The 16,190-nt window shown below is 42.7% G+C and overlaps 2 protein-coding genes across 6 annotated transcripts in view; both read left to right on the plus strand.

Annotated features, from left to right (window-relative positions):
• The window catches only part of Cry1 (cryptochrome circadian regulator 1), a 54,045-nt gene extending 52,218 nt beyond the window's left edge, over window positions 1-1,827 (plus strand). The window contains exons 12-13 of the mRNA XM_027392492.2: window positions 28-135; window positions 1,202-1,827. Coding sequence (XP_027248293.1) covers window positions 28-131 — 104 coding nt within the window. The 3' untranslated portion in view covers window positions 132-135; window positions 1,202-1,827. The remainder of the gene's footprint in view (window positions 1-27; window positions 136-1,201) is intronic.
• Window positions 1,828-5,551: 3,724 nt separating this feature from the next.
• On the plus strand, window positions 5,552-16,028 carry Mterf2 (mitochondrial transcription termination factor 2). 5 transcript variants are annotated; one of them, XM_035452062.1, is made up of 4 exons: window positions 5,602-5,697; window positions 6,765-7,026; window positions 7,288-7,408; window positions 13,934-16,028. In XM_035452062.1, the coding sequence occupies exon 4, from the start codon at window positions 13,961-13,963 to the stop codon at window positions 15,140-15,142; it is 1,182 nt and encodes a 393-aa protein (XP_035307953.1). In that variant the 5' UTR covers window positions 5,602-5,697; window positions 6,765-7,026; window positions 7,288-7,408; window positions 13,934-13,960; the 3' UTR covers window positions 15,143-16,028. The 5 variants fall into 5 exon arrangements, with proteins under 5 accessions (XP_027248294.1, XP_027248297.1, XP_035307953.1 ...); XM_027392493.2 differs by lacking the exon at window positions 6,765-7,026 and having other exon boundaries at window positions 5,552-5,697; XM_027392496.2 differs by lacking the exon at window positions 6,765-7,026 and having other exon boundaries at window positions 5,597-5,697; window positions 7,311-7,408.
• The last annotated feature ends 162 nt before the right edge of the window (window positions 16,029-16,190 follow it).

The raw sequence follows: 16,190 nt of genomic DNA on the forward strand, positions 1-16,190 counted from the left end.
CTCACACGTGCATTTGTAAATGTGTAGGAAGAAGCTCCATGGGCACCAGCCTCAGCAGCGGGAAGCGCCCCAGTCAGGAAGAGGAGACACGGAGTGTTGATCCCAAAGTCCAGCGGCAGAGCAGTAACTGACATGGTAAATACTTAGGTTTTCTCTCCTGCTTTAGTATAGAACTAACCTGAAATAACTAATGAGGACTGTTCTATTCTCTGGCATATAAGCAGTTGTCATAGACCCTGTTCATGAATGAACAGGAGAGACGCTCCTGTATTGGGCAGAACACTGCACCCAGAACCATGCTCCCTGAATCCAGTCTTTCACCCTGAAAAGCTTTGGTTTTGAGGAAGACAAGGTTTTCATAAGATATGACTGTGAGCCTAAAACAAAGGAGCCTCCTAATTTCAAAAACTTTAATATAATTCCTCTAAAACCTTCACCTCAAACCTTTACTTAAGTATTGATAATTAAGGAGAGAAGGGGTTTGAGACATGGTCTCTGTATAGTGCAGGCTACCCTTGAACTCATACACAGGCTAGTGTCATACTTGCAGTGGTCCAGGCTAGCCTCATACTTGCAGTGGTCCTTCTGTGTCATTTTCCTGAAGGCTAGGATTGCACAAACGTACCATATGCTCAGGTCATGCATTATCTTCTCTGCTGTGCTGCTTCCAAAACCTAAGTCATTAATTTTTAAGCAATGCTGGGCCTTTTTAGAAGTATCAGAAATTGTGTCTACATCCAATTTAATTGAATTTGTGATACTATTTTGTGACCTAATAAGGAAAGTATTTACTAGCTACTTTTGCCAGCTTATTTATTTATTTATTTATTTATTTATTTATTTATTTATTATGTATGCAGTATTCTGCCTGCACATATCCCTGCAGGCCAGAAGAGGGCACCAGATTTTATTGCAGATGGTTATGAGCCACCATGTTGTTGCTGGGAATTGAACTGAGGACATCTAGAAGAGCAGCCAGTGTTCTTAACTTCTGAGCCGTCTCTCTGGTGGCCTACTTTTGCCAGTTTTTAAAGATTATTTTTCATATTTTTGGTTATTGGAAACTGTTTACATTATCACCTAGTTTTTTATGTCACCTAATTATGAATTTCTTGAAGTTAAAATCAGTAAATGCGTATCAGTTTTTTATTATTTAACTCCTTACAGCCAAGTTTTCATTGGTTTTTCCTTTAAATCACAGGAAACACGAAGGAGGAGTTCTGGTGCAGCTGAAGTTGGTGAGCCAGTCAGGACTCTTCATTTAAATTATTAAAAATGTCCTTCATTCACAGAAAACAGATTTTGAACATATTATTTCTAATAACATTTCTGTGGTTTTTAACTTTTTAATGAATATCACATAGGACAAGTGCTAATTTGTATATAAAGAACTTGGCAAAAGGTTTGCTTAATGTAAATATAGTCACAGTTAGTATAGACTCATCAGTATATTTTTGATAATTTTTCATGTATGGTAAAAGTTAAAGTTAACAGATATTCTGATATAAAACTCAAGTTTTGAGAGTCATTGCAGGAAAATGGGAAGTTTTTAGACTTTCTTAAAAGACTTTGTTAAAATTTTAGGACACATTTTTCTTGACATCATTGTTTAACCAATTCTGCAGTGTTTGATAGTAACACTTTAGAAAACACCTGGAATCAATGAGTAGGCGATGCCTCTGTTAGCGTGGACAGTGCCTGGTAAAGCTGCGTGTACAGCTGCTCCCACTCACACTGCTGGGCTGTGCTCGGTTCTCTTTGTCTCCCCATTTTTTGTTCATTTATAGCTGAAGTGACTTTGTTATTAAAGTTTATGCAAATATGGAATCTTGTGTACTTGGTGTTCATTTTTTCATCTTGTTTGTTTGGGATAAGAGAATTGTGTGAGATGTGATGCAAATTACAGAGACAAATACTAGAAACCACATGTCACCATTTTGAATGAAAGAATAGGTTTTATCTAGCAAAATGGAATTTTTCAGAGTTATCTGAAAGAGTCTCATTTGTTTGTATCACTTAATGGTTTTATTGCTGCAAGTTAGGCTGCGTGAGTCATCAGTTAAGAGCATGGGTTCCAAAGTCAAAGCCTGTCTTCTCTCAGTTGTTAGCTTTGAGATATTGGGCATGACCTTGCCTTTCTGTCTTCATCTTACCATCTTAAAATGGAAGTAAGAATAGTATGTAAAGTATTCATTTGTACTGCAAGGCATACAGCCCAACCAATCAATGTTAGCCTGGCTCCCTGGGTTGTACAGGCTAGCTGCTGCTCCCAGTCACCCTCCCTACTGGGTTCCATTAGGCACCTTCATACTAAAGTCACCTCATTTATACTAATATATACCAATATAACCACCGGTTCTTTGTTTTCCTCTCCTGAGTAGTAACAAACACTCCGCATAGTAGGGGTGTGGCTCATGTAGGAGAGCATCTGCCCAGAATATGTAAGGCCCTGGGTCTAATCCTCAGTAGCACACACACACACACCACATATACATAAATATATATGCACACATACACACACATACACACATACATAACACACATGCACATACACAACACACACACAATCAGTGTAATTTTATTTTAAATGTAACTAAAAGGATAAATTTGAGTCAAGATGTAGAAACATGTTTTATATGACAGTCTTTTTTTAAATCTATACTGAATAACAAATTAATAATGCTCAATAAATTCCAATAATAAGAAAAAACAAGTCAAGATGACCAGGCCTCACCTCTCTTGTCACCATGTTGCAAACAACAATGTCCCAGTTGTCTTTCACTGACAGGAGGGCTGTCACCTACCTGACGGCTGCAGTCAAAGCCCTGGGAGCCATCACTGTCCAGGGGAAGCAGATTCACTTAATATAAGTAAATGAGTATCCTGGCATAGGAAGGCTTCCGCCACGTGGAATTTTTCAGCAATATATTTTCTCTCCAGAGCTTTTCTGAAAGCTGCCCCAGTTTGGTCTACATTGTGGCCAGAAAGAACCACTAAAGGGAAAATAGACTATCAGGGTTTCAGTTCATACTGTCCTTGAATACAGTGTTCTCCCCCTACTAAGCCGAGTTAAGTTATTGAAACCCTACTAGAGGTTGAAGTATTAAAATTCTTTTATTTAAGACATGGGTGGTGGTGCACACCTTTAATCCCAACTATCAGGAGGCAGAAGCAGGAAGATCTCTGAGTTTGAGGCCAGCCTGGTCTACATAGTGAGTTCCAGGGCAGCTAGAGCTACACAGACAAACCCTGCCTGGAGGAAAAAAAAAAAAAACAACCAATAATAATAAATTTATTTTATTGATTCAGCTTCCTGAATTATTATTTTAGCTTAAGAACAATTTTATTAGCGTTTAAGAGAAAACTTAGTACAGGCTAGGTGAAAACCCTGGCAGCGCCAGGAGAGAGAGAGAGGAAAGGCATGCCTTTTGAGTCGGATGTAGATAGATTATTCACAAAGGAGAGGGCACGCTCAAGAGCACAAGGGGCTTGGTGAGCAGAGGGAAGAGCCAGCTTCCTGAGCCCTTGATTTCTTACGACTATACACTTTGGGAAACGGAATTGAACAGTTTCCATATATTTCTCTCATTTCCTTAAATTAGTGAATTTTACATGTACAAGAGCAGTTTTTTTAAGAGCATTAATTAGTCATCTTTCTGCGACTGTGATAAGACACCCTGACCAATGCAATTCATAAAGGAAAGATTTAAATTAGATTATGGATTCACAGGGTTAGACTCCATGATAGCAGAGCACAGGGACAGCTGAGAGCTCACACCTTGATCCACAACCAGGATTCAGAGAGAGCTCTGGGAATGGCAAAAATCCTTTGACGATTCAAAGCCTACCCCAGTGCCATACCTCCAAGTCCATACTTCTTTATCCTTCCCAAACAGTTCCACCAACTAGGGCCCTGGTATTCAAACAATGGGCCTATGGGGGTCAGTCTCCTTAAAACCACTATTACCATTATAATTTCAATCCATTTCTTATGTACTAGAGACCTCAGAATTGTCTAATTTTTGTAATTTTTTGAAGAAAATATGCAGGCTAATAGTGTCATCACATTGTTCCTCCTCAGGCTTTTTCTGAGTGTCAGACCCTAGAAATGCACTGTGACATGATGACAGTCTAAGCAGCATTCACTGATAACAGTTGTGTTTACTTTTGATTATGGTGTGCAGGGCCATACTCCTCAGTAGTTTGTGGAGCGTTGGTGCAAGCTCCTCATGCCCTGGCACTCAGTTCTGTGTCCTCCCTCATGACAGTGACTGCATCGCATGCAGTTCCAAGGCTTGACTTTACAACCTGTAACTTTCCATTTTGTTTGGGGTGTGTTTGTGTTGTTGTGTTAGTTTGGGTCTGTGTTTGGTTTTTTTGAGATAGGATCTTACTCTGTAACCCAAGCTGGTCTGGAATTTGCTATGTAGCCCAGGCTGTCCTTGAACCCATACCAGTCCTCCCTCATCCATCTTGAATGCTAGGGTTACAAGTGTGACAGCTATTCCTTTTCTATATCTTACTGTAAATTAATTTTCCCAAATGAGAATAGCACATCTTAACCATGGATCCAAAATTCTTGTAAGAAAATGTATAATAAATCCACAAATAGAGTGTTGATGTTCCAAGAAGGGTTATTGAACATAGATACTCTACCCATGTGTGTAATAGCTGCTCAGTTAATTCCAGAGTATCCCACAGAACAGAATTGACCTTACCATGAGAACTCAGGACTCTGCTACCAGGAAATTCAAGGGCAAGTTGGTTTCTCTAGCTAAAGCCCATTGAGCATAAACCATAAAGCTACAACCAGATTTGATTAATATTTCCTGATTTAACTGTGGATCAAGCATTGCTCCTGGGGTCATAATCAATAGCCACAGACCTCTGCTCCACAAGAGGGACGGGGTTAGGGGCAGCCTCAGTATATCCCAGCCCAGTGTGTGAGGGGGCCACCATCCTGGGAAACACCATTTCCCTTGCTCCGACTGCAGACAACACAGGGTGGGTACAGGGTACTCTGTCCTGGTTAGCTCCTAACTCTAATTGTGATTGATGTTAATGTGATTCATTTCCTATTACCCCATCCTCAGTCCTTGCATTGCAGTCCCACATGCTTGACATTGAAGCACAGGTCACAAATGACTGGAATGTAAAGCTCTAGGCAGTGTAACAGAAGTATTTGTGCAAAGTCATCCTGAAGGAAAAGGGATGAATGTTCTTAGGAAATCGACCCTAGTGTTTACAGAAGTGATGAGGCTGGGCAAGAAGGGTTAGGTTTCAGAGTTTTAAACTGTCCTGAGAATTCTGAATGGCTCCATCTTACAGACAAAACTTCTGAATTAGTTTTTTTTTTTTTTTTTTTCTGAACGGGTTGTGACATTCTCCAAGCGGCAAAACACTCGAACCTCCAGAGTTCGCTGAGACAGAAGCGCCAGGTGGCACAGGCCAACAGTAGCCCTGTTGTGTGCCACACTGGTTCCCACGGGAGAGCGAAGCCGCCTGTATCCCGTAGTCTAATTGGCTGCACTTGGGAGTGGGGCGTGGCTTCCTGCTCATCAGTTTCCTGGGCTCTGATTGGTTACCAGTCAAGGGCAAAGCCCGGCTCGTTTCCTGGGATCTGTTTCCAGGGTGGAGAGGCCTAGGTAGGAATGCCGAAACGGAGGCTTCCGGCTGTGCTAGCCCTGCTGCCCACAGGTGAGCTACCCCTTTTCCTCCAGCTCACCGGGGTCAGGGTTAACAGCTGCCGACCGAGAATGCCAATGGCGAGCACCCTGAGTGGAAAGTCTGGGGAAAAGGGGAAGCTGCTCAGGCCACTATATCTGTCCTGGCAGTGCTGTTCCTCTGACCAACTTTGTGGTTCTTTGATTGCAAAATTGGGATTCACTTAAAACTGACAGATCAAAACCTAATTGGTGTTATCGAGTGTAGGTATAAGTGTAAGTATAAGAATGTATTGAGCGTCTCTACATAGGACCCATTATCAGATGGGCAGCCTTGGGCAAGCTGCCCTGCCTGCCTCCTCCTTTAAGGTGGGTTGTGGTTTAGTGAGCAGTAGATGTGAGGGTTTTTTAAACGTTCTGAATGACTTGTAATATTAACTCATTTAATGTGCACTTTCACTGAGAAAGGCCACAGGGCCGGCACAGAAAGGTGAAGTTGTTACGATAATGGGCGAGGGTGACAGCTGCGGGGTGGGTGTTGGGGAACAAACCTGCCAGGCAGGCAGAGCTTAAGTGAGAAGTTTTATTAGAAAGGGAGGGGGGAAGGAAAGGGAAAAGAGGTAAAGAGACAGAGGACAGAAGAGAAGAGAGAGACAGGAAAAGTCCTGACTGCTCCAGGGGAACCGCGGGGAAGAGAGGGGAAGTGGGCGGGGGTCTTTCTTTTTAAGGGGTCCTTTTCACCTTCCTGCTGACCAGGGTACTGAGTGCATTCTGAAAGGTGACACATGACAGGAGCAAGCCAGCATAATGCCTGAATCCTTACAGAAGGGACTTGCTGAAGTTAATCCTAGAGTAGTGCGGCTCTGCAGAAATTTTGCCCTCTGCTTTGTTGATTCGGTTTCATTGCTCTGTGGTCCATTGTCTTTGCTCACTACAGAGAATAAACAGCAGCACTCAGTCTCCTCCCTCCCGGCCTACACAATTACTATGGGCTGCTCACAGATCCTGCTAAAGTCATTTCTAGAGTGAAAAGGGTGTGGGCCCTATTTTTCTGGAAAGTCTTTAACTCTCAAGTTCTCAGATGGATTGTGATCTCAACAGAAGTATGAAGAAGTGTTTCACCAGGAGACCTAGTGCATAACACCCCTGCTGGCATCCTGGGCTTAAAAAGCAAAGCAAAAAGCACTAGTTGCATAAATGGACAACTGACAGATGCTACTGTAAAGTCAAAAGCACACAGGAAAGTACCTGCCTCTCTTTCCCAAAGTCAGTGTTGCCAGCCAGTGAAGGGCAGAGAAATAACTCATATTAGAACATGGTGATTGGAAGGGTCTGCAGAAACATGAAGTCACAGTCATCCTAGGTAGAGTTGCAGTCCATGGTGGCATGGAAGCCTATGAAGGGACATGAGTTTTCATCTGAAAGGCCAGAGAGGTTTCCTTAAGAAAGTGGCACTTAATTCTGGGGTCACCTGACAGAAGTACAGTCTTATAGACTGTGTGGTGGGAACAGTTAGAGCCCTAGGGACTGAGAAGTGACTGAATTGTGAGGAAGGGAGATGGGGAATTCAGGTGGCAGCAAAGCCCAGGGTCTTTTCTAAAATTATTGTATGTCTGTCCTAAAGTGCCACTGAAAAGTTTATTGCAGAGAGGTGACAAAATCACATCTGAGAAGCTACGGAGAAGCCCCAAGTGGACTGACTGAAGGCCTGGACAGGGACGGGCTCTTTGGGGAGAGACTGGAAGGTAAGAAGGAATGGATATTTACTTGCTTATTTGGTCCCCCCACCCACTGTAAAGTCCTGTCTGTATTCTTTTTTAATGTATTTTAATTCAAATATAATTACATAATTTCCCCCTTCCCTTTGCTTCCCCCAACCCTTGCTAAGCACACACACACACACACACACACACACACACACACACACACATACACACACTACTCTCTCAAATTCGTGGTCTCTGTTTCTTTGTTACTTTGCAGCCTAGGCTAACCTGGAAAACTCAAGGTATACCAGGCTGGTGTCAAAAAAAAAAAAAAAAAAAAACCTCTCAGCCTTCCTAGTTCTGGAATTTCAGACAACCAAGCATAAAGATGAGTCTATAAAGGGGACAGATAAGGGGTGAGGAGTTGTAAGAACAAGGAGTGTGGAGCATCTTGGAAGTCAAACAAGAGGGCATTTTGAAAAGCAAGTGATTGAATGATGCTGAAAGCTATAAAAGCCAAGAAAAGTAGGAATTGAAACTACTCTTCAGATCTGATTGCAAGGCCGCTGCCTTTACTGAGAGCTATATAAATAGAACAGGGAGGAGGAGGATCTGCAAGAATTAGCTAAGAGGATGGAACGAAGGGGACCTTGTGGGGAGCAGCAGCAGTGAGCATCAGAACTGCAGAAAACGAAAGGCAGTGGAACACCAAGAGAGAGTGCAGCTGACAGTGTAAATGTGAGTGACCACATTCAGTTGCTTGTCTTCATTGCTCTTTGTAAAGAATGTGTTGGGTGGGGAAAGTTGACCTTTTTTAATGAGTTGAGCAAAGTATTTCGGGGTGGTGAGGAGGTGTGTGCCAAGGTGCATGTATGGAGGTCAGAGGACAACTTGCCGAAGTCATTTCTCTTCCCACCATGCTCACCTCCGGGTTTAAAGGCAGATCACTAGCCGTGGTGATGAGCACTTTTGCCTGCCGAGCCACCTCCCTGGCCTTTCTTTAGTTTTCTGTTGAGGTACAAAGTCCTAGGATATGGGTAGAGTCCATCAAAAATCATCTGGAGAGGACTCACTACTCCAATTGCTGTTGAAAACATTTGTGGTAGGAGCCAAGATGCCAATATTATGGGAGTTGGAGGAAGCAGATTTCCCCCTTTGAGGGGCTGGAGGCTTGTGAAGGAAGGAAATACTGCGTGTGATGGAAGTAGGGTTAGAAATGGAGCAAAAGATGTGGCTGCTGTTCAGTCACCAGAGAAAACTTCAGCAGATGTGGGGCTGCTTCTTACGGATGACCAGGAAGTGATAACTTGCCATGGAATCCATCCCTGTGAAGATGACAGACAGCAAAGGATTTAGAGTCACATAAACTTGGCTGAGAAAGCACTCGGTCTGAAGGCCTGACTTCGGGTTAGAAACAGTCCTGTTTGAGGGAAATGCCAGCAAACAGCATTGTGTGCTACACAGAAGTCGTTTGTGAAAAGGGCAATTGAAGCAGCAGACATTATTGTCTTATTTTAAGAACTTGGCTGGGGCTGGCAAGAGGGCTAAGCAAGTCAAGGTACTCGCTGAGCCAGCCTGACAGCCTGAGTTCAATCCATGTAAAGGTGAAAAGAGAACCAAGTCCACTGAGTTGCCCTCTGACCATTCCAGGTGCCTCCACACACATATAGCAATGATAACAAAACACATTTTTAAGAGTACATTTTCAAGTCACCCCAACCTTCAGCAATCAACACTGATCACTCCACAGCCATCAGTTTCAGGGGAGACAACACCATCTGTTACCAAGACTGCAGTCAAGGCTCAGGTGATCATTAGCATTTTTTAGCAATGGAGTGCTTTTTTTTTTCTTTTTTAGTTGAAATTAGGAACAAGCTTGCTTCACATGTCAATCCCTTCTCCCTCTCCCTACCCTCCCCCCAACATCCCACCTGCCCCTAGCCATCCCCCCTCCACTCCCCAGGCAGGGTAAGGCCCTCAAAAGGGGCAATGGAGTACTTTTTAAACTATTTTGTACACATAATGCTACACATGGTTAACAGAGTATAGATTGTTATAAAAACAGCTTTTACATGTACTAAAAAACCAAAAGGCTGAAGGGGAGAGATGGTGTACTTGGTGAGGCAGAGACAAGGTAGAGAGTAAAGGAAGGGCAGCAGCAGGCTACAGATCAGAACTGAGAGAATTGACATTGTCAGTGGACAGTGCAGAAGAGGGAGTTTTTCTAGAGTAAGATGGTCTGACAGAGGAAGTGTGTAGCGCAGGCCAGGAGCTGGAGCATCCTGTCCAGGTTAGGTGAATGGGAAGAGAGACTGCCTGCAAACAAAGCCCATGTAGATGTATGGGAAAGGAGGCGTCATAAATTATGGGAAGATCCTGCTTCACAGAAGGTGGAAGGTGGGGACCAACACTTGAAGTTGTCTGTGACCTCTGTATGGGTACCCACTCTCATACACACATGCACAAACACACAAACAAAAATCTGTTTTTGCATGAATGTGCCTGAAAAGCTAAAGAAAAATGTCCTTGTTTTGATACTTGGTACATGAATGGACTTTGAAAACATTACACTAAATGAAATAAGCCAGACATTTTTAAAAATGCTTGCTATGGTTTCACTTAATGACCTACTGGAACAGGAATGGAGCTAGAAAATGGAGTAGAGACTCCCAGATGTGAGGGCAGGAATGGGGGTTATTGTTTCATGAGCACAGAATTTGTGTTTGACAATTCCTAGGTATAGATCTTAATAGTTGTCCCTATGCCACTGAATCATACATTTGAAAATGGTTGAGATACTACCATGCCTTTCTTCACATCTTACCACAGCTTGCTAAAAAGTGACAGCTCTGTCTCATTCCTGAACTACCAGCATTTGGGAGCTGAAACAGAAAGGTCTTCAATGGAAGATCCTATAAGACCAAAAATAATGTATTAGCCAGTGGTCAGCACCTCATAACAAAATACTTCACCAGTGAATTATTTTCCACATTTCAGAATAACCAAGAATTGCTTATATGCTTGTGTTCCTTAGGATGTCATCCAAGATGGGTTTTCCTGATTGTGAGCATAGCAACCCTGCGGCTCCCCACTCCTCTCAAGGATTCTAGAAACCCACTTTAAAGGGCAAACACGAAGTACAGGCAGATGTTCAGCATGTAGCACAGCTGCAAACAGCCCCATTTGATAGGTGCCTCTGCCAGTGGGAATGGCTTGACATGAAAACGGGGCTCTATCCAGTTGCAGAGAGGGAGGAGTGATGAGCAAAGGGGTCAAGACCAGGCTGGAGAAACCCACAGAAACAGCTGACCTGAACAAGGGGGAGCTCATGGACCCCAGAATGATAGCTGGGAAACCAGCATAGGACTGATCCAGACCCCCTGAATGTGGGTGTCAGTGAGGAGGCCTCGGAAATCTATGGGGCTTGTGATAGTAGATCAGTATTTCTCCCTAGTATACCAATGGGCTTTGGGAGCCCATTCCCCATAAAGGGAAACTCTCTCAGCCTAGAAACACCGGGGAGGGCCTAGGCCCTGCCCCAAATGATATGACAGACTTTGAAGATCCCCCATGGAGGGCCTCACCCTCCCTGGGGAACAGAAAGGGAATGAGATGAGGAGTTCGAGGGGTGCAGGGGAGGAGGGAACTGGGATCGACATGTAAAACAAGCTTGTTTCTAATTTAAATAAAAAACACAAATAAATAAATGGAGAGAAAAGAAAAAGAAAATGGGGCTCTAATGTTCTATCCTTTTGCAAGACATGACCCACAAACCAAGCTAGTACTTATCTGGTGCCTGAGCTACACAAGATCTGCCCCAACCCTCAAGCAACCCTTGGCTGTTTGGGACCTGCTCAGAGTTATAGTCAGAATTCAGGTGTAATTCCCATGCAAAGCTTTGCTCTGTGTATTTAAATATTGTAACAAGGAAGTGAGAATCAGAAGGAGAAAAACAGTAAACTATGAACAGCTGTCATCAAGCATGGCACATGCCTCAAATTCCAACTTGAGGCTTTGCATCAGTGCATGAGTTTGAGGCTAGCCTGGCCTAGACATCAGAGAGATATAGCAAGACCCTATCTCAAAAATAACAAAGTATTGAATTATCTATAAATGGTGGGGTTGTTAAGTTTTCAACTGCTTATGTTCCTCAGAATTCAGCAAGTCTGCAGTGAGTGTTTTATGGAGTTATTTGGAAAGCTGACATATGTAAACATTTTATTTGCCCTTTGTAAATTGTGCTTCTATTTAAAACTCAAGGTTTGGGGTTTGTTTAGCAGAAGGAAACATTTTGCTTTAATGCATGTGGGCTGTTATCACCTTAGACGGATTCATCACAATGATAGAGGCTTATTACTTATCGGTTCTAGAGCCTGCAGCATCCATACCCAAGGTACCTGCAGAGTCTGTCTGAGGACAGCCCATTCCTCCCAGATGGCATTTTTTTGTATCTCACAATGAAAGTCCAAACAATCTCTTCAAAGCCTTTTTTTAAAATATAGTTTTATTCTCTGAGCATTTCATACATGCATACAATGTATTGGTCATACTCACCCCTGACTCCTTTTCCAGATCCACCCCCTCCCAAATACAACTTTAAACTGAATTTTAATGTGAATCACTACAAGACTTTGGCACCCTGTAGTTTCCATTGGTAATGTAACTACCAGTTATTAGATACATACTAGGTGCCTGGCTGTCTTCAATGTACTTGAAATGCATTTAACTCTCAACAGTACCCCTGTAAGGTGTGGGTGCTGTTCTCATTTACAGAGCAGGGTGTTTTTAATCCTCACTGGCAAGTTTCCCATGAGGCACTGTTTGAATTACTGTCTTCATAGTAATTCATATGCAGTTCAGCTACCGAGCCTTCACCCCTCCCCAGCGTGTGGTCTAGAGGAGAGGCTTGCCTGTAGAGAAACAACAGTGAGAAGGGAGTAGACCCCAACCCAGATCTACCTGGGCTTCATCGTACTTACCACCTGTTAAAATTAAAGCTCTTGCAGAAACTGCTTTAAAATGTACTTTTATCTTGCCTAAATTGCTCTGTCTACAGCGTTAGCCTCCATAGGCACCAGGAGTGACCCATCACTGCCAAGCAGCATTCCTTACAGAGTAATCGTTTGGATTAAGACAGGTCTGTAAAGTCACCAGCCTGTATGCCAAGAGCATTGGTGATGGCAATGACTGGAAAGGGCCATCTTTGCACTCCTGCTTTCAAATCTATGAACACAGGAAGCTGCAGAGGACTAAACAGCACTGTGTGGCAGGGCTGACACCAACACTCCCCAGAACTAAATATTTACCAAACCCTAGGGCATGTGCCTGTTACCAGAAACAAGACACAGTGGTGAAGGAGCTGGCATGTTAATACCACAACACACAGATGCCACCTGAATATAGGTGCTGGGTCATTCTGGCTTCTGTTCAAGAGTGGGTGAAGCCTTAGTGGGAAATCTCCCCCAGTATACTAAGAGGAGTCACGCCCTACTTAAAGATAACTAGACCAAGCCTCACTGAAATACCTCCAGATTTAAACTTGTCACATAGTGGAGCTGCTTCCTCGAATCTTACTGTTTGTCCACTTGAGCATTGCCTGTCCTGCTCTGGGTCTTGTCTTCTTTGTATGGACTTCCATGATGTGTACAACTTGTATGAAATAAATTTGCATGCTCTCCTGTTGACCACTTTACGTTGCTTTATTGCATGAGCCCAGCCAGGACCCAAAGATGGAAGTGGAGTATTGCAGCCCCTTACATTTGCAGAGGCTGCAATGCTTCAGACGGTGTAGACATCGCCTAATAGATGAAGATGGCAACCAATATGGGTAGACTGTGAGGTGCAGCTCAAATCACGACTGTGTTTAGTTGAAGGCAGTTAACTTACCAACATTACTCCCTAAGTTAGAACCAGGTTAGGCATGGCTGGAGTAGCACTAGGTGAAAGGGTCACTGTCACACAGCTGACCTGGTTTCCAGAGGTCTCACTAAAGCCATCACATAGCACTTCTCAAGTTGCCAGGCAAAAACTGACCTTAATCCTGAATTTATAAAAACAAGTTACAAGTTTACAAGTTTACATAGTTCTAATAAAGCAAATATGCATTTATAAACTCATTTCAAATAAAACAAACTAACCTGTTTGGATTATAGCTCATCAGCAAAAATACTTTTAAAACAGTGAAAGATGACTGCTTCCCTTCCCAAGTATCTACCTGAGCTAAACATCAACTGAAAAATGGAAAACTTGAAAAAATATGCCACCTAAAAAAACATAACTGCTATAGGAAAGGGAATTTATGTCACAACAGTTGATGCCTATAAACCTTTGAAGTCCATGGCCTTCTGTCCTGTAATGGAGGACCTACTTCATATGGTGGATGTAGAGCTCAGACAGACGATGTATTTATAAAGGATGAAATGCCTTAAATTATAACATGTTATAATGGGGTAAGGTTTCCTTGCTAGTGTAAATCTTTTATTTCCAGTTACTGCTTATAACTCAGGTTCCTAAGTGTCTGTTCTAGAAGTTGGCATTCCTTTAAACTCTTCATCTTCCTTACAGGTATAATGTGGACATTCTCAGTTTAGGATGTGGGAATTAGCCAGTGCTTACAGCATGTCGTGGAGGATGCTGACAGGACACCAGCTCTGCAGGCTGTGTCTTCTCAGAAAGCCACAACCAGCTCTGAAAATCAAACGTTCAACATGTGTCACCTACGAAATGGACAGCCAGGCAAACAAACAAAGCAAGAGAACAGTGGAAAAGCTCCAGGCATGTTCAGTTGATATCATGAAGATCTGCAGACTGAAAGCCTGGGTACTTCTGGAGGATAACACCTATGTTGAAGAGATTGCAAATATTCTGAAAGAACTCGGTGCCAACAAAACTGTGATAGCTAGTATTTTAGAACGCTGTCCAGAAGCAATTGTCTGCAGTCCTGTTGCTGTCAATGCCAAAAAGAAACTCTGGCAGATGGTCTGCAAAAACGAGGCAGAACTAATCCGGTTAATAGAGCAGTTTCCAGAACCTTTCTTTACCGTCAAGGACCAGGAAAACCAGAAGCTGAATGTCCAGTTCTTTCAAGAGCTGGGACTCAAGAATGTGGTGATTAGCAGGTTTCTGACGACTGCCTCTAGCATTTTCCATAATCCTGTAGAGAACAACAGGCGAATGATCGGGGTTCTCCAGGAGAGCTACCTAAACTTAGGTGGCTCTCAGGCCAATGCTAAAGTGTGGCTACTGAAGTTATTGAGCCAAAATCCATTCATTTTGTTAAGTTCTCCCACAGCTGTAGCCCAGATACTACAATTTCTTCAAGGGCAAGGCTTCACAAACTCTGAAGTTCTTCAGCTTCTGTCCAAACTTAAAGGGTTTCTTTTTCAACTTCAGCCAGGAAGCATCCAGAGCAGTATGTCTTTTACTAAGGCTATTTTTGAGTGCACAGACCATGACCTTCGGCAGTTAGTTGTGAACTGCCCTTCGTTGCTGTGTTACCCTGCCTCAATTCTAGAAGAGAGGATCCAGGCACTGCTGAAGGAAGGAATCACCGTGACTCAGATAAGAGAGTCACCAATGGTCCTTGAGTTGACACCACAGATAGTCCAATACAGGATAAGGAAGCTGAACTCTTTAGGCTACAAAATAAAGGATGGGCATCTAGCAAGTCTAAATGGAACAAAAAAGGAGTTTGAGGCTAACTTTAGCAAAATGCAAGCCAAGCAAGAAAGGCCACTGTTTAACCCTGTGGCCTCATTACATGTAGAGGAGTGACATGGAGCTTAGTTCTAGCAGGCAAAGTGACCAATTCACAAAGACTTAACAACTCAGCTTGCAAGCACTAGTCAGTCTCAGGGCCTACTGAATTTCTGAGTTGTGTTCAAGTTACCTCATAATTGATGGCCTCTGACTCATTTGCTGTGTTTAAAAAAAAAAAAAAAAAACAGTTTAAATAAAATTAGTAACTTTAACTTTGACCTTGAACTATTACTCCAAAACACCATATAGTGTGATAATTCACATGGATCATTTTGAAGGAACTGACAAGTACACACTCTTGATAGGAGCACATGAACAATTTTAATTTTGTTCCTAGACAGCTACCAAAATGTAATTCTTAACCACCAGCCCTCAGTCACTAACAGGCCAATGACACGTTCCTTTAGAGGACTGGCTTCACCTTGTTTGTGGAATGGATTAGTTAAGAGCCTACTTCCATGTTCAATTTGAAATCTCTAAGACACACACATTAATTATGAACCTATTTCATTGCAGAGACCAGGTGTATTAAGATCGGAATTCTGTTTGGCCTCAGGAATAGAAAAGATTCCCACCTTTCCCTGTACAGCAAAAGGAAGGAATGCAAACAGACTGGGGGGTCGGGGGTATGGAAGCTGAAATTTCAAACTTAATTCATGCACTTGAATTGAATGCAGCTTCCTAGAAAGCCTGAAAATCTACTTCATGTGATACCACTTTTAGTTGTAGTGTTCCCACTTCCATGTCTAAATCTTGTGCCAAGATAAGCATTACCCAGATAAAGACTGGCTTTCAATTGTATAGTTTGTAACAGCTGTAATACTCATTGGTTGTAATGCTTAACCAGTTGACTATGCAGCATGCAACAGCTTCTGAAATATAATAAAAAATGTGGCCAGTATCCTTTTTCCATTCTCTTAGCAAAGGCAAGTATCTCTCACTATCCAAATCTGCTCGACTCCTTAGCTGGGATATTAAGTAGCAACAGTGCTCAGGAAGTTAAGAATACTTAATGTTCTACAGTGAGACTCAATGTAAGGCACTTACCTGAAGCACTCAGAAC

Source organism: Cricetulus griseus, assembly GCF_003668045.3.
Source record: "Cricetulus griseus strain 17A/GY chromosome 1 unlocalized genomic scaffold, alternate assembly CriGri-PICRH-1.0 chr1_0, whole genome shotgun sequence".
Lineage (NCBI taxonomy): Eukaryota > Metazoa > Chordata > Mammalia > Rodentia > Cricetidae > Cricetulus > Cricetulus griseus.